This window comes from Cuculus canorus, chromosome 9, assembly GCF_017976375.1.
Source record: "Cuculus canorus isolate bCucCan1 chromosome 9, bCucCan1.pri, whole genome shotgun sequence".
NCBI lineage: Eukaryota > Metazoa > Chordata > Aves > Cuculiformes > Cuculidae > Cuculus > Cuculus canorus.
In genome coordinates, this window is record NC_071409.1 from 16,372,439 (window position 1) to 16,395,985 (window position 23,547).

The 23,547-nt window shown below is 38.9% G+C and overlaps 1 protein-coding gene across 12 annotated transcripts in view; it reads left to right on the forward strand.

The window, feature by feature from the left end:
* The window catches only part of MCF2L2 (MCF.2 cell line derived transforming sequence-like 2), a 162,585-nt gene that overhangs the window by 59,314 nt on the left and 79,724 nt on the right, over positions 1–23,547 (forward strand). For all 12 annotated transcript variants that reach the window (XM_054074842.1, XM_054074843.1, XM_054074839.1 and 9 more), the window contains 9 exons: positions 3,016–3,132; positions 6,299–6,448; positions 7,444–7,568; positions 9,111–9,225; positions 9,570–9,689; positions 10,919–11,110; positions 11,926–12,117; positions 12,500–12,677; positions 22,122–22,225. In XM_054074842.1, the coding sequence (XP_053930817.1) occupies positions 3,016–3,132; positions 6,299–6,448; positions 7,444–7,568; positions 9,111–9,225; positions 9,570–9,689; positions 10,919–11,110; positions 11,926–12,117; positions 12,500–12,677; positions 22,122–22,225 (1,293 nt within the window). The remainder of the gene's footprint in view (positions 1–3,015; positions 3,133–6,298; positions 6,449–7,443; positions 7,569–9,110; positions 9,226–9,569; positions 9,690–10,918; positions 11,111–11,925; positions 12,118–12,499; positions 12,678–22,121; positions 22,226–23,547) is intronic.

A 23,547-nucleotide genomic window follows, 5' to 3' on the forward strand; every position in this document is an offset into this window, starting at 1 on the left:
TCTCCTCTAATGAATTCTAGCTCTGTTAATACCTAAGTTTGAAGTTCATATGTTTAAGACACTTTATGCTTCTTCTGAAGTAATAGACAGCAGCCCTTTACCAAGTGTGCAGGAAAGGAGCCATAAATATTAATTTGGTTATTCTGGATTAACTTGTGACACTGACTGACTGTAAATGTAGTTTGTTAAGGGTGGCTATTTAATAATTAAAATGCAAAATTGATGTAAAAATATATGTTTGATAACAAAACAAAATCTTCTAATTTTATAGTACCTTTAAAAATGGAGGTTCCTGTACCAAATGAGCCACAATCTGATACCATAGCAACTGATGTACCAGCAACTGTAGCCCTGAAAGGGACAACTTCACCAAGGACCAGCATTTCCTAACAATTCAGCATCTTCTACACTTTTAACAATTTATTTGACAACACTGTTGCATTTCAAATCCAACTGGAAACTCTATCAAAGTTGGAAGAGAAGTTAATTTTAGGGAGGGATCAAGTATTAGATTTTATTAATATTAAATTAAATTAATTTAACATTAATTATTAAATATTAAATACTAACTTTTTTTAAAGGCAGGAAAATAAAGATATGAGTTTAGTTTGAGGTCATCTTGGACATTCAGATTTTGAGCCATCTTGAGTATGTCCACAGAGCTCTTAGAGAGCAGTTTTACAAAAACTAAGAGTATGATATGCTTGTTGATAGATTTGCCTGCCTTCTGCCCAATATCTGTAGGCAGCCTGTCAGATTTATATGCATACTATTCACATATGGCTGATGTTATTATAAGTTGCTTACAGCAATTAAGTTACTGAGGGCCAAATCTATTTGTCCCCCTTGAAAACAGCACCCTACTTGCTAAGCATCAGAACAGTGCCAGAGAGTTCTTGTCCCGTGGGAGATATCCTTACTCAAGGAATTAGATAGGAGTACTTGCCTCTAACACCACCATCGTCTTTTCAATTGTTTGCAAGTTGTTTGTTCACGTAGTGTGTTTGGCACTATGACAACATCAACATCATCACTTAACCATGGACGAGTCGCATTTGCTATCACAACTACAGAAGAGTCAGGGCCAGAACACGAGTATTCAAAAGAGGCTTCAAGAATATGGTGTGCATTTGTTAAGGAAACATTTGTTAAAGAGTTTATCTGGTCTATGGGACTGCAAATATGTTCAGTAAAATAGATTTGCTGGGTTAAATCAACACTGGATTGAGTAGATGCCAGAAGGTCAAACAGGAGGAGGAAATAAATACTGAAATAATAAACCAGACACAATAAGAAAATGCAGGATGTATGATTTTCTGACATGCAAATGTGGTTAATAAAACTCCTGTGGTAAATCTCTATTGGGATAGTTATTTGATTAAATATCTTTACCGAGGAGCAAGATACAGAAATATTGGAGATACACCAGGCTTCATCTAAGATAAAATCTGGGAATTCAAAAGGAATACACAGAGATTTCATGAGGCCCCACTTCTGGAGTAATGTCTCCAGTTCTGGAATCCCCAGAAGGATATGGAACTGTTGGAACAGGTCCAGAGGAGGGCCACAAAGATGATCAGAGGGCTGGAGGACCTCTGCTATGAGGACAGTCTGAGAGAGTTGAGGTTGTTCAGCCTGGAGGAGAGAAGGCTTGGGAGGGTTAATGCAACATAACAGCAGCTTTCCAGTCTCTCCAGGCAGGTTACTGAGAGCACACAGCCAGGTTGTTCATGACCCTAGGACAAGAGATAATTGACAAGTGAAACAAGGGCAGTTCTGACTTGATACAGGGAAAAACATTTTCACCACAAAGATAATCGAGCAGTGGACTGGACTTCCCAGAGAGGCTGTACGGCCTCAATGCTTGGAGGTTTTTAAGACCCAGGCACATAAAGCCCTGAGCAACCTGGTTTGATCTCACAGCTGACCTAGCTTTGAGAAAGATGTTGAATGAAAGACCTGATGTTCCTGCCAACTTGAATTATTCTAGAAGGATTCTGTAACAAATATCAGATAAAAACCTGTTCAGGTTTGTTCTCGAGGCTTTCCTAAAAGCACTAGCAGCCTAGAATATACTTCTTGCCTCCATACATCCGTACTCATCTCATTGTCCAGAGTGCTTGCAAGAGTACTTGCCACGCTCCCTTGGAGCCTGCTAACAGGCTTAGCCAGTTCTTCTTTCTTTAAACAGCAGAGTGAAGTAATACACTTGACTTATATTAAAGTCCAAGGCTTACTATTTCTAGTAATCTGTGCTAAACATCATCTTTTTCTGTTGCTGAAATCATGTTGTATTTTCTAGCTGTTAGATCAACAAGGCATAATTAACAACATGTGTGTTATTTGTTTAACCACTTGTGTTGCTAGATCTACAATAGTTGCGAAAAGGTAATACTACTTACCTAAAGCTGAATCCAAATCTGCTTTTGTCTTCCTTAAGCTGGTCTTGTGGTAAGGATGCTCTTTAACATAAACTGGATTTGGGTTTGTCTCTCCTTTCTCTTAAAAATGGAATAATACCAGTGAATTCAGTGGACATACAGTGCCATAAAAATGCTACAACTGAAAGGAAAATTTTACTCACAACAGTTTGATTTCAGCACTTCCCTAGATCAGATCAAGTGGCTGGTGCTGAGGAAGCTGGTTGTTTATCTACTCTCCATTTTTCTGTAAATATATATTTATAAAATATAGAAATGATTTGATGGAAGTTGTGTGAGCGTTATAAATACCATACTTTTGCTCTTGATGCACATGCAAAATGACTGCATCCTCGGCATAGCAAGGAGCAAGAGGATGTCAAAATATGGTTAGCTCAAGAGTGGCCGTGCACATGTTGAGAAGGCAAAAACTTGTGGAAGTAAACTGTATCATTGCATGAAAAAGTATAAAAAAAGTTGCCTATGGTGGAACTGCAGTTTGGTCATACTTGTTTAAGGCAAACTTAGATCCTGTGAACAATGATTGAAAGGGCTTGTTATTTCTCTCAGTCCATTGTGTTTGGATTCATTTCAGATCATCATGTTAAATTCTGTCTCTGATCTGCATGGCTATATTGACAAAAGTCAGCTGACCCGGGAGCTGGGAGGAACCCTGGAGTATGGCCACAGTCAGTGGATTCATCACCGAACTGTGAGTGTTGGTGTTGTTCTTACGTGTCTACATCCAGAGTTGTCTAGAAGACAACTGTAGAGCAGCCTTTAAGCATTATAGTAACTGTTCAGCTGTGTTTCAGCATACACGTTCTGTTAGGGACTCATGGGAAGAGGAAATTCATGACTTAAATAGAGAAAGGGAAATTCCCCAAAAGTTTCTAGTTGAAGTAGTAATTTCACTGTTGAGCTGGATTAGGGCCTAACAGTGTCATAGTATTCTTACGCAGCAAAGCACTTTGGCACATTCTTAGCTTTTGAATGATTGATGAGGTTCATAGGTCTTCAGCTCACAGTTAACACTGAACATGTGCTTTAGCACTTTGCTGAATCAAAGTTCAAAATTCTCACTTTGATTAATTATGTACATGTTTTTAAGAGAAGAAAAATACTCAAGACACTAGATTTTTCTTTCTTTGTTTTAATTTCTGTGCTACATAAACATGTCTTCCAGCTAGGTCTTATTTTGAGTAACTGAAGAACAGTTAATAACTATAGCAAAGCAGAGAGACTTTTTAATTCTATTACCTTTGAGGAACCTTGTTACAGGTTTGATTGTTCACTTTTGGGATGGTAAATGCATTTTAATGACTGCTTCCAAACAATGTGAGCAATTCATTATGATGCCCAGTAAAGGTGACAGTTTACAAAAAACAGACCCCAAATTCTGGCGCATTAGCAGCCAAAATATTGCCTCATCCTGCCTAAGCAAAACCAGGCAGAGCTGCGTCCTGGTCCTGGAAAATTAATTATTTCCCAGAGACTGTATGCAAAGATTGTATCTGTCCTTGTGGGTCTACTTGCAAGACTGGTACATTAGAGCTCACATCTAAGTAGCCTCAACATTTTACAGTGTTCTGGGCAGCCCTGGCTTTGAGTCTGTTGTTGCTGTTGTCTCTTGTTTTTAGGTATAACACATGGAAAAAGCGCTTTACTGAGGTAGCCTTCTTACGTCAAATCAGTTTTTTCACTTGCCTTATGTAACTTTGTGTGCTTTACTGTCCTTATAAAATTAAATTTCACTCTCCTTGAGAACCACCAAATATTTTAGGCTTTGACATCTGCAAACAGAGAATCTGAATTTCTTCTAATACTGGCTTTCTACTTTTATAGCTGTGTTGAATACAGTGAGGTTAGGATTGAGGCAGATGAACAGGCTTATGAAACTGTCCTTGCAGGAGGGGTGAGTCTGAAGGAATCATCTATATGAGCTTTCAGACAGCTAAAGGCTTGAAAAAATGAGGAAAGGGAGTAAAAAGAGGCACAAGAAAGGTTGTTTTGTTTATTAATGGCAGGAGTTTACATAAAGCAGTTTGGTAAAATACGCAAATAAAAGTGTGCCAAGATTTGAGGTGTGTGGTTATGTAACACCCAGATCTTTCAGTTACATTTGTTTGGAAAACTTACCAAGCGCAGAGACGTGAAAAAAAACCACATAGATGCAACTTAGCTATATGAATCAACTTATTACTCATACACACAGGACAGGGTAGGGGCAAGCATGCTATTAAGTGAAATGCTGATAAGATTGTGGTGTGTGGTGCAGTCAGCCAAGGAGTTTTTGCTGGGTAAGAGGTTTTGATCAGGGGAGTGTCAGCTTCCATGGAACCTTTAAACAACCTGACTTTGTCTTGCTGAGCTACAGTCTTTGTACCCTTTGCTGCTTCTCTAAGTGTCCTCATATCTCATCCTGCCAGTGCTTTTTTTTTCTGAAGCTTTAAACTGTTGCTAAACAGTAGTGATACAGCGACCTCACTGCATTGTTCTTTATTGCTGCGTTCTTATCTTAAATGACTAGGAACCTATGAACTTCCTTGCCTACAGAATACATTTTTTGCTTTAGTAAATAGCCTTTGGCCATGGATGGCTCTATCTGCGTTGCAATGAAAATTGTGACATTTCAATGAACTTTAATCCAGTAGTTCCAGTGCTGAGAATAGCAGGCTACAGCTGCTAAGCACTAGGCCAGAGCATATGTGGGTCTGTACTGCTTGTTTTGAGAGCAGGGATGAATTTGAGGGGGGGAAGGGGAAGAAGGGTATTAAGTCTGCATTGCTGCATCTGGGCTGTGCTTCAGATCACATATGTGGAATGCAATTTCTCTCTGCACGTTTTACATGATGATCTACCTCCAGTTTGTTTTTCACTGAGCACATAGTGTGATTTTAGCTGTCATGGTTGCAAATGAGGAATTGACATTGTTGCTGGAGAAGGGAATGCAACTTGCAACAACTATGCACTGTTTGGGTGTGAGAGTATCCTAAGTGCTGCTGACAGACTCAAACTGTTGGGTGGGTTAGATCAAAAAGTGTGAAGAATAAAAAGTTGTAGAGAACAATACAGGCCTTGAAGAAACTGAGGCATGGTCATAAAAAAGCATCCCCTGTTTGCTACTAGAGATAAAGGTTTTAATCACATTTCACAAGTATGAAACATATTCCGCTCTGAAAAGACAGCGTTGATTTGATGCCTTCCTCACTTACCCTTTCTTCAGTAACCACAGATTTCAGTTTTGTGTTGGTGCACCCAAGTGATAAACAAACAGCAATGCTCCAGTGATTTATGCATTTTAACTGTATTTGCAGTAACTCATTCTTTTATTTGTGTACTAACCTGAACAGATCATGGAGAGAGTGACTGGAATGCATCTACTACAGATAGGCAGGATGGAGATGCGTGTTTTCAGAAGTCAGAAGAAGACAGATTGCTGCTGAGTGAACAATAGTTGTATAAATATGAATGTAAAAAGGCTTTGCCCTATATACTTCCATAATCTCCTCAACTTAAATGAAACCTTAATTAAAATTTTAAATACAGTAGAATTTCCCAGCGAGCACAGGCAGAGGATCTGAAGTTCCAGTCCTGGCTTTGAAGCTGTAGTCCTCTGTGGTTTCATTATGTCTATTAAGCCCTGGGAGTTGCCCAGCTGGTTCGTGGAGATGACAATACTTGTAGGTCTGTGAAAAGATCACTTGTGACACAGATTTTAATTTGTAATTTTTAGTATATCCACCAAAAAGAGTGCAACATGGCGATCTTCACAGGCATGTAATACTTGCAGCGTGGTGTACCTGAAGGACTCTAAGCATTGTTAAAAGGCTAAGGGTAAATAACCAGTCTGTGACTTTATGCTCTTGCTTTTCCAGGCTATTGAAAACTTTGCAATGACAGTAAAAACAACAGCACAGATGCTACAGACTTTTGGAACAGATCTAGCAGAGACTGAACTTCCCAACGATGTGCAGTGTACAGAGGAGCTCCTCTCCACACACACTGACCATCACAGCAAGTTGAAGGTGTGTTGTCTTGTGACAGCTCCACCAGTGTAACGTATCAATTTTGATTTAACAAAATTTTCTGCTATCATTTGAGTGTCCGTTGTCTGGAAACTACTGAAGAGGAGAGAAACCTTGGTTCTGGGGGTCAATTTGATTCAGCTATGAAAAAGGATTTATTGCAGCTTCAGGAATGAAAACAGGGAAATGTACCCTCTGGTGTATGAGAGGGTATGATGGGATAGCATGGGTTCTTGGTGAAGAGCTCATCAAAAAGGTGAACACACACTGAAGCAGATGTAGAGAGAACGGCTGTGAGGATAATCCAGGAATAGACAGAATGGTCTAACTGCCATTTAAAAAAAAAAAAAAATTGGGGCAAGTTTAGCATTGCAGAGTAAGGCTCAGAAGAAAATACCACTGCTGTCAACAAACACCTTAGGTTAAACACAAAAGAAAATATACTGCTTAAGTTATGTAAGCACAAGAACAAGTTTTATGCAAGAAGTGTACAGTGATGTGGGGACTTCTCAGCTGACGTGTTAAGGTTTGAATCTCATCATCCTTTTCATTGCTCATCTTTCCTGCTGGGAAGACCCTTTTTTCTGTGGAAGTCTCCTTGCCAGCTGATGTACTGTTGCTGAGCATGTCACAGTATTGTTTAAGGAAATTCCATTACATGGTGCAGTGTTTCAGCACAGTCTCTCAGGTCACTGAACTATCTGTGGCACACGTTCAATTTGTGGTAGAATAATTTATTCTGCAAGTTGCCTGGTCAGCTCAGAAGTAACGTACTATTCCTTTACTCAGAAATATACCAACTATTCAAAGTGAATGCATTCAGTCTCTGCATTTCTAGAAAAACATATAATCTTTGGTAAGCATTTAGATTTTGTTCCTAGTATTTAATACCTATGAAAGCATTTACTTAGTATTACTATGTTGCTCATCTAAGAGATGCAAGTGTTGTTAGAATGAGTGCATACAGTTTGTTTGAATTGTTTTTTTTCCCTCAGGATGAGCTGAAGTTAGCTGTGAAGCAGGGAGCCACCCTACTGACGTGCATTAGGGAGCCTGTCACCCGAAGTGCCAACAGCAAACTCAGTCCAGATGAACTGGAAAATGTGGCAACAGTAGAAAGGTCAGTGAAGCTAGATTACCTTGAGTGAGTTGGTAATTTATTCTACAGAAATACTAATGTAATTAAAATTATTTAAATATGCACATTATAAATTCCCACTGGTTCAGCTGTTTGGGATTTATTGGACAGCTAACTCAGAGAAGAAAACAACTTTGAGGAAGTTACTTGATTAAACTGTCAAGGCAAATTCAAACAAGTCCTAAATTTCTTGGTAATTTTTGGCTCAACCATTAACTACTTGGCTGAAGATTTAATGTAGGATTTACTTTCGCTGTAACATACGCATCCTTCAAACTTCTGTGCCTGGTTAGAAGGTGTCATCTGAATTCATGTGAGTGAGAGTGTATGTGCTTGTGCATGTCTGTGGAAACACCGGGGGAGGAACAGATGAAGATGATACTCAGAAATGTACCCCTTCGCAGCTGCAGAGAGAGAAACCCCTTTTCCTTCCCACAGTGCTAGTTTTTTACCATACAGCTTTTAGTCATTGTGTAGAAGTTTCTGCTGTGCCATGTGACACAGTGGAAAGAAATGTCATGCTAGTGTTTCAGTGTGTCTGCATTTATGAGGAACAAAGCTGCCAAAAGTAAAGCTGAGCCGATATTTTTCACTGAATACTTTAAAATCCTTCAAACAGTAATCCCAAAGGCATTTATGAATTCATCTTGAATTCAGCAACTAGGTTTGATTAGAAACATGTCTTTCAGGGATAGATTGAAAACAGTACTTTTGTTTTTCAGAGGAATAGAGGAAGCTATTGGTGTTTGCTCCAATAACTTGATGATTCCAGTGCTTGCTGAGTTTGTAGGAGATCAGGCTTGGTCCCTTGCATGCCCAAAGAGTGCCCATCTGTTGAAATATAGGATGTTCAGATAAGAACTTCTTTTCATCTTTTTTTTTCTGTTTAAATTTTTCTACTTTGTAATACAATTAATAGATCATTGAGAGGCTGTGAGGATGACTCGCTAATCTGGTGTCGGACATTTTACTCAAGATGTCTGATGCCTCAGTACTAATTTCTTTGTGAATAAATATTTCATCATTTCCGTAAAGTGAAACAAGGTCCATGGTAGGCATTATCAGCTTCTAATCTATTGTTTTTAATGGACTGGGAGAAATCGTTGAGTCCTTGCCTATTTCTGGTGGATGAAGAATATGAACAAGTTGTAGAGGTCTGCTTTAAGACAACCTGAATTAGCCTGGGGTGAATTATCTTTGAAAAATTGGGTGAAGGCTTGGGAGAGACATCTGCCTTTGCCTGTCAGTGCATGGAACAGCTCTGTGTTCCTGTTGCAAGTCAGGAGGCAGGACTGCAACTGCCACAGTGGATTCACATAGTTGTCACTCAGCAGTCACACTCCTGCCTGTCCCACTGCAAATTTCATTCCCTTTTGCTTAAGGGAGAGTTGACACAAAGCTGCCTTACATAGGTGTAGGCTCCCCACTGTCTCTGTACTCTGCTTTCTGCCATCAACTGAGGTAACTTAAAAGAAATGAACTATAGAAAATAATTAAATTCTTTTCATTATAATTTCTGAACAGGTTATTGGCTCAGTTGGATGAAACAGAAAAGGCTTTTGATCAATTTTGGACCAAGCATCACTTAAAACTAGAACAATGCCTGCAGCTTCGACACTTTGAACATGATTTTAGAGAGGTACTTCATTTGTCTGTTCTATCTAGCCTTCTCTGCTAAATGAGGTCAAGTTTTCCCCGTACTTAGAGTATAATGGTAACCCATAAAGGAGGCTGGGAGAGTAGCCTTCATTGTGAAATAAGAAATGGATACTCAAAAATTAAATTCCTCACAGCTCTCAATATCTCACAACGTTTGAATAAGGCACAGTGAGGAAAGTGCCAGCCTGCTAGGCAAAAAAGTGAAACAGCAACTTCTTGTTAGGTTTCTTGTAATTTTGAGTATCTTATGATGGGGTTTTGGGTGGATTTTTTTGTTGTTTGGGTTTTTTTTTAATTTGTTTTTTTTTGTCATTGTTATTTTAGATAAAACTGGCATTGGATAATCTCATGGAAGCACAAGCAGGTTTTGCTGACATTGGAGACAGTGTGAGTCGAGTGGAGCACCTCCTAAGGGAACAGAAACAACTGGAAGAGAACGGACAGGTTTGCACTCAATATAGTCTTCTTGCTGCTATAGACATGATCTTCTAGACCCTTCCCTGTCACTGTCCTTACATCATGCTTATTCTCTCCTCATGAGTCATTATTTTCAATTGCAAAACTCCAATCCTAATTTCCAGAAGCTAGGATTGTTCAGACTCAGTAATTCCAGTTTCTTACTTGAAAAGCTAGAATCCACTTCAAAATTGGTATTTCAAACCAGGAAAGGTTAGGCCCATCTTTGGAATCTGAAAAGCTCAGCGAACTTAACAGGTTACACTGGACAGATGTCTTTTAAGAACATTCTATTCAAAATCATAGCAGTCTGAGGAAAACCCATGCCTTTCAAGGAACACCTTTATTTTCTTTTAACTTTTAATTGTCAGCTGTGATATGGATCACATTTAGCATTATTAGAAAATATTGAACAAACGAGTAATTTGAATCAGAGGAGGATGCACATTAACAAATGTAAAAGCTAATGATCACCTTTTTTAAGAATAGGATTAGGATTTAGAAATATTGTGATCTTAGTTACAATAACAAGCATTTTCTTCCCATTGTCCAGATCACATAATATATTGATGTGTGCTCTGCTCCTGTTTGCCACCTCTAATTTCATCCTGTTGTCACTTAGCTTGTGAATGCAATTTGTTCTGAAGAGTTTTTCAAAATATATCTTAAAATAAAAATAAAGCAAAGCATTATAAGCCTGGAAATTAGTGAGTAAAAAAAATACATTTTTTTGCTGTTATTGGGAACTTCGCAGGGAAAAAAAAATGTATAATGAATATCCCAGTATGTGAGAAAGACAGCATACACTTACAGAATCACAATTATCATAGAATAATTAAGGATGAAAGGGACCTCTGGAGGCGTTTTGTTCAATGCCCCTGCTTGAGCCAAGCCACCTAGAGCAACTTGCCCAGGAGGGCAGCCTGTTGAGACTTCTTAATATCTTTAAGGAGGGAGACTCCACAGCCTCTGTAGGTAACCTGTTCCGGTGCTCAGTAACCTTCACAGTAAAAAAAGTGGTGTTCAGACTGGACCTCCTGTGTTTTACTGACAATGAAGTTGGTCTTCAATGTAAATATAAAGTAAGAGATATCAGCTAGATTAATATTCCAAATCTTTACCTCCAGGCTACAGCATGGATTACAGAGAAGGATTGTCTTTATTATGCATGTCGTTTTAAGACCTAACTTTGGATTTTTTTTTTTCTCATTTCGCAGGAACCTTTAGAGAAGGCCCAATCTCTAGCTCTCCATGGAGAACAGCTCATCCAAAACAACCATTATGCCGTTGACTCCATTAGACCAAAGTGTGTTGAACTCAGGCGTATTTGTGATGACTTTACCAATGAGACAAAGAAAAAGTATGATATTTTGGGAAAGTCTCTTGAGCTGCATAAGCAGCTGGATAAGGTGAGTGAACCAACTAAGATAACAGCTCTGATAAAGTACTACTGTAAATGAATGTTTTTGTAAGCCCGGGTAATTTGGATGAAGAGAACAAAGTATTTATTCCTTTTTTTTCTCCATTTCATTCAGAAACTGTTACTATGAAAACTGGAACAGTAGCTTCCCATAATTACCATCTAAAATGATGAAAAGTAGGATATAAAACTAAGCAACAATTGAGCTAGACATAAATTTGAAACAAGAACCAAATGTATTCCAGTGCTTAAAAATGAACAGTTTACTGCTTGTTCAGTTGTTTTCACTTTCTATGATCTAACTAGAATAGCAAGCTATAAATGCTTTGAGACTGTCTGAATGCTATTCCAGCCTCATCTGAAACTGGATTTACCAAAATTTTACAGTAAAAACCTGTTTTGGACTATTTTTGACTGTGTTTAAAGGCCTAAGAAGTTTTGGGGAATTTTATATGGTTCAAATATTTGGTTTGATTTTTGGATAATTGGTGTGACTAAACACTGAAACGAGGTAGTAGAGCTGATAGATTCAGTTTGCAGCATCCACAGTTATACTTCTCCTCTTTGCTCATAATATTACTATTTTACACATTACTGGACCATTAAGCACATGAGAGCTGAATTTGTTATTCACTTTACATATCTAAGTGAAGTGACTTATGTCCTGGAATTATTGAGTACTGTGAAGTAACATTCATCCCCTTTAGCAACATGTTAGGGCAAATCTGTATTTCATGGAGTAGAAGCAACACGTCAAAACAGGGACTGTCAGTGATAATAGAGTTGCCCCATTTTTCTTTAAAGGCAAGCCAATGGTGTGAAGCTGGAATCTACCTCTTAGCTTCCCAAGCTGTGGACAAGTGCCAGTCACAAGAGGGAGCTGAAACTGCACTCACTGAAATTGAGAAGTTCCTGGTAACGGCTAAGGAACACCAGCTTTCTAACCCGAAGGAGTTCTACAATCAGTTTGACATGATCCTCACCCCTGAAATAAAGGTAAAAGTCCTCAGATGCGCATGCACTCACTTAGAATTTCAAAATTACTGATTGTCTTGTACATGACAGTGTACTGGGCTATATATTTGAGTCTGCTCTTGCTCTACACCAGAGGGGCACACAGGTGAATATTTGGGGCAATAAATTCTACTCAGATGAGTAGTCATGGAAGATGTGGTTTTCTTCTTCTCTTTCTAGGAGGCTTGCATGAGCTGCCGTGTCCTACTTAGTGAAACTGAGACTTTGCAGAGTGCATGGGCTGGATTGCATTAAATTTCAGCACAGTAGGATCTGCAGCTCTAGTCTGAGTAACAGAAGTCCTTTCTTAACTAGCTCAGTCCAGCATTGACAGCCATCTGTTGCTTGCCTTTTCTTTGCCTAGGCCAATGCCCAAAGAATTCTAAAAAAACTAGAAGATGTACAAGAAATGTTTGACAAGAGGCATGTAAGTCTGAAGAAGCTGGCAGCCAAACAGACCCGGCCAGTACAGCCTGTTGCCCCACATCCTGAATCTTCCCCAAAGCGAGCATCACCAAAGATTACCAGACCAGCAGGAGTAGGTAGGCCATGAACAGCTGCTTTCAGATACACACCAATATTTTGTCCACGTGGTCATGTTTAATTTCTGTTATCAGAATGAAAACTTGCACTTGTCAGCCTTCTAGGCCCAGCTGTTAAAAATGAATGTGAAATATCTGTCACTGCAAACAGAAAACCAAAGTGAATCAGAAAAAAAAACCCAAAAAAAACCGGGCTTCTCTACCTTAGTCTAATCCACAGAGTACATTTCTGTGCTGTTTCTCAGGATGTCTTATATTGCTAATTCTTGAAAACCTATACCAGGCCAATCACTGCAAGTGTGCAAAGTGTGAAACCTCTTTTACATTCCATACAAAGTAACACAAATATTTGGCTTTAAAGGGTTGCCATCCCCCAAGTTTCAATCAACTTGCAAAGGTTAATGGTTCGTTAATGACACTGACTCATTTCTGTAATTTTTGCTTTTTCTCCTCTATATAACTTTATTAATTTTCTAGCGTTATGCCCTACTAACTATAAAAGTTGAACTTTGCTTCTATTTGGAATTTACTGAAAGGTCCCGATTTGAGGTTAGCATGTGCCTTTAACCAAGATAGCTATTTTCTGCAAAAAAGAATATGGGTGAAGCAAATTTGAAACAGTGATACTTGAAAGCCAGCTACCCTGTACTTGGTGGCATGAAGAGGTTGTTCCTTTTCAGCAGAGATGGATATAAGAAATTAAAAAAATGGAACCTTCGGGCTTTTTAAAAGGGGAACCTTTAGCAAAAAGCCTTGAAAAAAACCTAATTTGCATGAAAAGCATGCAATAAACTTTGCTTTCTCAATAGGAAGATTAGGATGGCCACTAGCGTGACCATTTTGCTTTCTAGCCATGCTATCACAAGGTCACACAAATGCCTGTTGTTCTTCTGTTCCCCAACACTCATCCTTTTTCACCAAATAAGATCATCATCTCCTTCCAGTTACTGTGATAGTTTAGAATCTGTATTTTTTCCCCTCAAACCACACAAGTTGTGTTCTTAACATATTGTTGCTACCTCACGTTTCAGCTTCACTATTGGCTTAAAGCAAGCTGAGACCACAGTGCCTTTAAAGAAGTTCTGCTCTGCTACCAACTCATTGTCCAGCAATGTGTTCCCCTCTTGCACTGTATTTGGCAGTCAATTAGCTGTATGAGTTATGATTTACCTTGAAAACTCAATGAACTGACTGCAAAAATGTAGTAGTTAATTTTCCATTGCACGAGACAGAAAAAATGTAGGAAGCTCTGGAGATCTGTGTGACAAGGATTAGCCTCTGATGTCCTGTTGAAAATTAATAAGTGAATTGAATTTATTTTAAAATTGTACTCCAGTTCTCCTCTGAGAAAATGCAAAATGCAACCCAGTCCTGTTCAGGCATCAATGAATGAACTATGGCATCCCATTCAGATTCTTTGTGCCTGAACATGATTGACCTAGAGCACCTCTGTACCAAGAAACAGAAGTCTCTGACTACAGCTTATCCTAGGGATTGAACCCAGTTACTTTAACTGCCGTGAATGGTATGTGTATATTTATTTGGGTATTATCCAGTTGTTCACTGCAAGGAGTTATAGTTCCAATTTCCCAACTGCCCTTTCCTTCAGAATGACAAAGCACTTGGCAAGTACTGGTAAGTATTTCAACCTCTTTTTTTTTTCAGAAAGAAAACTGAAGCACAGATAAACTGAATGATTCACCAGGATGTCTCAAAGTCTGAGTCTGAAATGTGGTTGAGAATAGGCTGAGTCCTATTTCAAGCCTTGAAAATAAGGCTGTGAAACTGTTCTTCCTGAAGCTACCTTCTTTTGGACTTTCCTCTGTGTCCTTTCTTCAGATTCATGGGATCAATGTAGAATCAGTGTTTATTTGTGGGGAGAATTTATTAAGCGCCATCTTCGAAAAATGAAAGAGACTAAAGGCACCTTCTTGAAACAGATATTGTAACTCATTCGGATTTGATACCCAGGACATACCTGAACATTTCTAAAAGCAGGGAGGCCAAGGCAATAAAACATGGTAAACAGAAATAGAAGACCAGAGAGAAAGGCTTTTGTCCCCAGGTAGCAGATGTAACAGTACCACGGGAGCGTTGCAATGGTTGTTGCTGAAAGGAAAAAAAAAATTGCATTTGTTCTAGAATAGATTTTGTTTTGGTTTGACTTGCTGACTCTCCATTTCCTTAACAAGGAGTGGTGGGGAAAATTCAACCCAATTCAGGGTGCTAATGGAAAAATCTTAACAGATGCGAAGGCTCAGGCATGAAATACTCTATTACTGCAACTGTGAGACTCTGTTTTACGTGGACACAGACATAGGTGCGTACAGGCGGAGCTGATACCACGTATGAGTGAAAGGGCAGATTTCTATCAGGGAAATGACAGTGATGGTTTCTTATGTCAACGTCATTATGGTCTCTGGTGACTCTTGGCAGTGTCTTAACTTGGTGAAGATGCAGAAAGGCACCTCAGAGTTACGCTGTAAACTCCCTTACCCGGTGCTTTTCTATGGGTCTGGAAATTCTCAAGCAAAATTTTAAATTAATCCCATTTGTGCTTGAAGCGTTTGGTTTCATTAATGAACTTGTAAATTTTGCAGGGACCAGCCTGCTCAACATTGAAAAACTAGTAATGGAATTATGATTCTCAAAAGTCTATGCCAGCTGGACTTAGTGCAAATTTTAGCTGTGGGAATCTGCTTAAATATTATTCACAGATTAATCAAGAAAAGGCAGAAAACCCTCTGCTGACCTTTGTATAATAAATGCTTTCAAAATCTTTAAGTAGTATACATGATACCTTATTTCAAGGAGAATGCTGTTTACTCCCAGTGGAAGCTGCTTGAATACTGCTGATGACTAAACCTGTCCCTGGGTATAAAGGGGTGGCACTTGATGAGGAAATTCCTTTGGTTAAGTTCACTTTTGATGATTTGACTACATATTTGTGGGCTGTGTTTCTGTACAAAACTTGTTAGCTGGAATGAATTGGGTTAGGTCCACAAAGTTAAACCATGTAGGCTAGTATTGCCCATAGGCTGTCAGGCACAGTGGGATAAGCCACAGAGCTGTAAAGAATAATACAAGCTATTAGGGATGACTATAGTTAGCGTTTCTCTATTTTCATTTGCTTATAATTCTCCCAAACTCTAACTCTTTGAAATAAAACTTTCCTAAAGGCTGTCTTCTTCAGCCTGACACTTTCTTGGAAAACTTCAGTAAAAATGGTTTTGCCATCTCAGTTAACAAGGCTAGGAAAATTGTCTTGGTTGAGTTACCTTTGTGGCAAGAGTTGGAACATGGCAGTATTAAAAATAGTTCTATCCCTTCAAGTGTCCAGAATTGGCAGAATTATAAGCTCTTGGGGAAAAAAGAATCTCACTCATACATGTTTATTATGTATGAACTTGCTACAGTTTGGACCCTATAGTCTCACTTCCCTTGTTGTCAGCAAAAATCTTTGGAACCCAGAGACAAAACATGTTTCTTATCTGCTACACTGCTTGTCTCCTTACAATATGATCTTGCAGCAGCTTCAGCTCTTCTTCATGCAGGGCTGTCACAGTCTTCATTTCTCCTCTCCTCTTTGCCCAGCAACACAGTGTGTTTGTGACTGATTTTCCTCCATACTTGTGGTCACATAACATATGGGAACCAATCAAGGAACAGAAAACTGTCACTGAGGGTTATGGTGTGGGTGTTTTGTTTTGGCTAGTTCAGCTCCTCATCATCCACATCCATGAACAGCACTGCTGACAAAAAAGGGAGACGGAAATGCATGTGCAGAGGTTTGGGAGGAAAAGGAGAACTGTACCAGATCCAGTTCAGATGGGTGTCAACTGTTGTGGAGTCATCTCTGAAACTGTGACTACTTACTGCTGCTTTTTTTTAACACCTGTGGACACAGGAAGGAGAAGCTGGTGCTGTAGATGGAAATGTTTCAACCCTGTTAAAAGCACATGTGGGTGTTAATGTGATTCAACTTGGTACATTTCTAGTGGGGGGGTGGGTGGTGTGGTGTTTTTAATAACTTGTGCAGCTAAGTAAAGAAATCTACATTGAAAGACCAGTAAAAGTCTGAAATCAGAATTACTGGGCAGGGCATATGGTCCTGAACATGTGAAGTGGCATATAACACTCAGTAACCTGAAAATTCATTTCTAAAAATGTCAAGTTTGTCTCCCAAAGTGGTGTATTCTCTTTTGATCTTTATCTATCAAAATTGAAGATCTCAGTGTGGTTGACAAACAGCCTGTTAGCTCTGAGAAGTGTTGTGAAAACAGCTCAGTAAATATTTATGAAGCACTTGAATTGTAAAAATTACTATTAGAAAAAAGACAATTATTTTCAGAGCAGGAGTTGAAATAGCATATGGATAGAAAGGCTTTGTGCCCCCTTGAGAAATACAGATAAAACAGTGAATAAGCTGCTCATGAATTAAGCGGGTTTGATTCCATGCACAGAATGAGGCAAGTATTCTTAGAGGGGGGTGGACCGTGATGCCCAAGGAGCAAAGGGGCAAAATTAGGGATGTACATGTAGCTTTGCTTCTGGCATCTCCTGATGTCTAAATGCTATAAAATACTCATCTATTTTTTTTTTTTGTGTGCAACTTAAATGTCAAGATTTCTGTGAGCTCATTAAGCAAATAACATGTTTAACAGCACATTGTCCGTACAAAATCCATGACTCACACTATAAGCATCTTAGGAGGCCAATTTGGAACATGAAATTCAAATGGAGGAACACAGCTGGAGCCTTTTCAGTTCTTTAAATAATAAAATTTAAACTGGTTCCATCTCAGTCAAATGTGCACGACTGCTCATTGGATCCATTCCAGCGTTCCTCACAATCACTAATGCGTAACACTCACTAACTAATAACATCTGGACTCTGCAGGGGTTTGGAGATATGTGCAGGAGAAGTGGGGTCGAGATTCGCTGACTCAGAAAAGATGGTGCATGTGATTTTCATTAATGGTTTTGGGAAAGCATCAGTTTGTATAGTTCAAGATATTTCCACAAATGAAGTAAAGAAAAGGAAAAGATGCTTTCAATTTTGTGGCTGTAGGGCTGCTATCACTCTTGAGCAAGTCTGAGGAAACCAAGTAATGTGTCTCTGTGGAATAGCCTTGCTCTGTGCTTCTTATATGGGCAGATTTTCAGGGGGCTTGAAAGCCATTTTGCTAGCGCAAAGAAGTATAGATTGTATTGCCTTAATGGAAAACACTTTCTGTATTAAGTCATTAAAAGATAAGCTTTAGATGCTCCGGTGTTTCTTTAGCTGCCTAAGCATGCTAGTTTGTCATCACCAGCATTCAAAACTGCTATTAAGTCATTAATTATCTTCAAATTCCTGTTCCTGTGGGTCAGTATGAGCTGCAAGACCCAGTAAACAGTTTAGCAGACAAGTTGTTTCCATGCCCGTTCTAGCCAAAGGACTCTGATTCTGCTGTAGGTGGTTAGCAAGAATGCACAAACTCTCACACAGAAAACAGATGGGGAAGCATGTGGCTGGGAAATTCACACAAGGCCTGAACATAAAGCATGGTAGTTATTAAAGGAAGGCATACAACGTTTTTCTTGGAGGTGCTGTGTGTCATAACCTTTGACTACAAGTCTTTGTTTCTTGCTAGCTAAAGAGTTACACTTACTCTAGTAGGAGTAACTTTTAGGCCAGTTACCCAGATGGACAAATCCAGCTGTCCGTGAGCACCTGGGATACAGAACTGCATACAGTTCTGTATGTGCCTCATTGTGTGATGTAGCCCCTCTATGAGAGGTGAAATCCTCAGAGATGGTGCCTGTAGCCTGCCGTGCTCCAGCAGGATGGGGAAACGGGTGAGACCACAGCCTTTCCTCACAAGCAGCACAGCAACTTATCCTTGCTGAATTTATTTCGGTCCTGGAGTAGTGGAGAGACCGCAAAGCAACACTGAGCACATGACTCTATGTCCTTTCCTAGCAGCTTTAGGAACAGTACAGCCCACATTACTATTTGCTGGAGGCTAAGTAATAAAACAGTAATTCCATATTCATCATGCAACTTGTTCATACAAAACTAGTAAGCTTTACTGTAAATATCCTTGCAATAAAAAGTTTACCTCTACACAGAACACCCTTTAGAAGTACTTGTTTAAAGCAGCATCAAACAACTTAAAATATTAATGAGTTCAAAATGAAACATTCATTACTCATTATCTAGGGGAGTTCTGTGAAACAATAGGATCAAAACAACCTTGAAACCATGCAAACCTGAGATTGTTTTTGGATATAGTTTTCCTTTGTCCTGTGCCTTTGTTTTTTTTTGTTGAAAGCAGTTGAACACCAACGTCCAGCTTCCTTAGCAGTACAGTACAGTAACGACCTTGAAATGCCCAACTATGCTGAATTTTATAAGGGAGTTTCCTTTATAAAATATTTCCAGTTCCAGAGTAATTAGTGCAATAAAAATTGGCAGGTATTTGGGCTGTTTCTTTCTAAATTACTCCAGAAACTACTTAAAGGTTGTGACGTGCAGTAGTGTCTGAATATGGGCCAGTCGATACCTCAGATACTCTGGAACATAACCAAAACCAGATTGCTTCCTGTTTTCAATTCATTTTTGAATCAAATTGGGAAGGGGATGTTTGCTGTGACAATCTGAATCAAATTCACCCTTGACATATAAGCAGCCAGATTTGACTGGTTCCTTATCTTTTATCTACTGCTTCCATTCTGAAATATGTCATACTGATGGAGCCAAGATTAAGCCACCAAACCAACCTGAGCAATTTTCTGTGGATCAAGAAGCATCTGCACTTGGGCTTTCTGTGAATGCATCATCTTTCACTTAAACTGCCCAGTGCTGTCTTTGCTGTATCACCTGGGGTTGTCCAAGTTTGCAAGTTGTAATCCAGACATCAAAGTCATAACTGACTTCCATGTTTTCTGCTGGCTGATTTCAGCCAGGGTCTTCATTCCAGTATCAAACATCCCTTCAAGCTAGAGAGTGTTCTGATTAGTGAATAGGTGAAAAAACTTGGTATTGCTGACTATGCTGTTACAAGCAAAAGTTCTTATGTTTCCTAAAGGTATTTCCTTTTCTTCCATTCCTTTTAATAACATATCCAGTATGTAGAAAACTTGGGATTTAGCTTTGCTGAGCTGTGCAGTGGACTGAGCTCAGACTTAAACAGCATAACTGGACACGGGCTGCATATCTTGGGATATTCAGGAGTGCCTGCTAAGTGTGTGGGGAAGAGTACGAAACAATGTCTTGGTTTTCTTTAATCAGGAGCAAGTCTTAGATTTACTTTTTTTTTCCATGTTGATTTTTCAAGGTATTTTCAAATAGGATATAGCTGGGAGAAGCTCCAGGAGAAAATATTGTTCAGGGTGATAGGTATGATCACAGCCTGTGTCTTGTCAAGATCATGGTAGATGAGAATTTAAGGTTAAATAGAATCTTCAGGATGCATTGATATGGAAAAGAGTAAATTTGTTGATGCTTATAACCACTTTAATCAGGGATTCACAGGGAAAAACATAAAAGGGCCTGTTTGAAAATTTATCAAATAATAGATGAAGGCTGGTATTCTGGTTTTGCTAAAGGCAGACATCCTCCTCCCTGCAGATTAGAAAGCTATGAAGAACTTTGATGATAAGGACAGATATCTTGTATCTGCTGTGTCTTGCTTCCTCCCCCACTCCCCTTGGTTTCAAAATATCAGTAGACAACTTTTTGGGTGAAGTAACAATACTTTTGAGAGAACAATTACTACTTCATGGAAAGCTTTCTTAGGGATGGGAAAAAAGCATCTGTTGAAAGCAATGCTCAAAATCAAAACAAATCCCCTGCTGTATGTTCTGAAAGAAAGTGATGGAAGAACCAACCAGAGTTGACATTTGTATTTCAGCTCAGTCCTGGGAACCACAAGAATCTTCTGCTGGTCGATTATAGCCGCTGATGGCTGCCAGACTTTGCTATTCCGTTGAAAATACTTTTTTAATATGGAGTCATTGTGAGGAAGTAATAGGCATGAAATGGATATTGCCAAGTCCTCATGTCATTCAGCATGGGATAAAACCAGGAAGATTTAGGAAAGGGTTGGAGAGAAGCTGCTTTAATTAATATTCATGCCAGCTGCAGGAAAAAACAGCTGAAAAGACAGCGGGTAGAAGAAATGTCAGCTTGTTATTATTGACTGTGAAACTGATATGTAGTCTTTCTAACTGCATATAATTTGAGGCATTTCTATGGCACTTTTTTCTATTTTTTTACTACATTAAAAGAGTTAAATGCAATTGAAAATTTGTTAAAGTGCTCCTCATTCAAAGATGTCCGCATCTTTTTTTATTTCATCCCTCAGCTTCTCCCAGAGAAAAATAAAGTGTTATTTGTGACAACCAAGAGCCTCAACACCTCCAAACATTAAACTTGGTGAAACAGAATGTTACTGGATGCATTTGAAAACACTAGCTTTTATTTTTGAAAAGTCCTTGCTCAATTAGAAAGTTTTCCCAGAATAAAAATGAAAAGGACCGATCTCAGAACTGCAACAATTTTGTTCTTTATTGCCTGACCTAGATTTTCCGTCATTCCATCTGGTATTCATATTTGGTTTTACCATGACATGCATGGTTGCCTGTATCAGTTCAGCAGCTAACAAAGAGGAGAGTTCTGTTTGTGTTGTACTTAAATAACATGCACTGTGAACTCAGACGTGAAAAAAAAGATACAAATAGTAATAGATTATTTTCTACTCAAGTTAAATGTATGATTCCACTTCTCACAGTTCATGATAAACTTTTCTCTTTGGGCAGCAGTCTCGGGATAAGTGGTTAAGTTGTTAAGGCTGATTCTAGTAGCATTAGGCAGCTCATGGTCAGCTGTGGTTTACAGAGCCTGCAAGGCCCAACAAACCAGACACGACAAAGCATATTCTGAAGTCATTTCCTCAGATTCACTGTCATTACATACATGGTCACAGTGACATGAACACCTGTATGATTAATCTCAATTCCTGTTCATGTGATGAAACCTTACAGGGAGAAATCCTTTATAATCTGACATTAGCAAACCTTTACCAGAACCAAAATTTCCTTTCTTTGGGAACCCACACAAATAACAACACTTGAGCAGAAAAACTATGCAAGTGACAGTTATCCAGCTGTTGATAGAGCTGGCTAACATGTACCTGTGCTACCCTAAATATGGTTGCCAGGGAGGAAGCCAAACCAAAGTAGTGATGGCAGCATGGAGCTGTAGCTGCCAACTTGAGACACGGTGGAGCCTATCCCTTGTGCCACATGCTCTTTCACCACTCCAGCCACGATTCTATTCTCTAAGCTAGGTCTTGGCTACCACTAATGTGACAGGATCTTTGCTCCTTACTTTTATTAGGAAGTAGGATTTCAACATTTAGTACGTTTTCTGATGTTACTTTCTTTTTGACTCCTTCAGCTACCAACAGGAGGTCCACAGAAATTTCCTGCCCTCCAAAGACCATTTCTGAAGTAGAGTTATCAAAAAAGAAAAACATTAAGAAGACTAAAGGTGGAATTAAGGTAGGAGCATCTGTGTTTAGGGGACATCTCATATTGTGAGAGAACTCAAACCAAATTAAATGTTTACATATTCACACTTGGAATTAAAAAATTGAACATTTATAAGTTAATTCTCTGCTAAGCATTTGTTTTTCACACTTTCACAATGCAGTTTTAAAGTTATTCAGATGACAGTGTTAAAAAATACTTATGCTCATGCATGCGGAAAAACAAGTTACACTAAAGCAGAAATCACTTTCGAAGGATGAAAAGGGAAATGTGGAGGGAATGGCTAACAATAATACATAAAAGCTCATCCAAAGTTTCCATCTTTCCTTATAGCATATGAAATATTTTGTTTCTGAAACTGGTATTTTATTCCAGCTCCTTTGAGGTCAAGATATGTTATGTTCAGAATTCTACAATTCTACAGTTAGATATTTTTTCCTAAGTATTTTCTAAGGGTAGTTCCTATGCAAAGGGGGAAAGACTGGATGTTTAATCCTTAGATATAAAACAACCAAAAAAATCCCAAATTCCACTGTTCCTTGTTGCTGCACAGGCAAGTAGGGTTCAGGGAAATGTACTTTGCTTTTGCGTCTCTATGATAAGATTTGTTGCATTATTGCTTCTGCAGCAAGATTCTGTTTAGGACTCTTTGGACACCCTTACCCTTTCCTCCCTATTTTCAAGCCTGACAGCAATTAAGAGCCCTGTCCTTACAGTGGAGAGTCTTTTGTTTGAGCTGTAGAGACTGGTTGGGTGGGATAACAAGCTGTCAAGGCAGCTGGTTTGCCTTCCTAGAGTATTTTAAGATTGGAAACAGAAGGATCCGAAAACTTCATTCATCTGCAGTTCTTGTAACTAAGAGGAACTGCAGCTGTATGATGAAACTTTTCATTTGCCCAAGCTTGCTGAAATAGCCACTGTCAGATACCAGTCACCTTTTTTTCCTGCCAAATTCAAGCAATGCCTCATTTGTATAATTTTAAATGTTTGGGTTTAGACTATGTAAGTGTACCTGCAAAAGACAAGAGTACCACTGAAGCTGTATTTCAGATGGTCTGTATCCAGATGTTGCATAACTTCACCAGCATCCCTTTACCAAAAATAAGACAGAAATCAAATCATATGCTGTGCAGTTCACTCACAACTTTATAATAACATCCCTATGCTGTAATTTTCTTGCATTTTCCCTGCATTAACATTCATGTTTTTAGCTCTATTTAGAGCAGCATGTAAAAAATGCAATTTAAGGTATGTTTAGAGAAAGAGAAGGTCCTGAATGCGTTGAGTGAAAGAATACAACTAATAATAGAAAAGAATAGCAAAGAAGTTGGGTG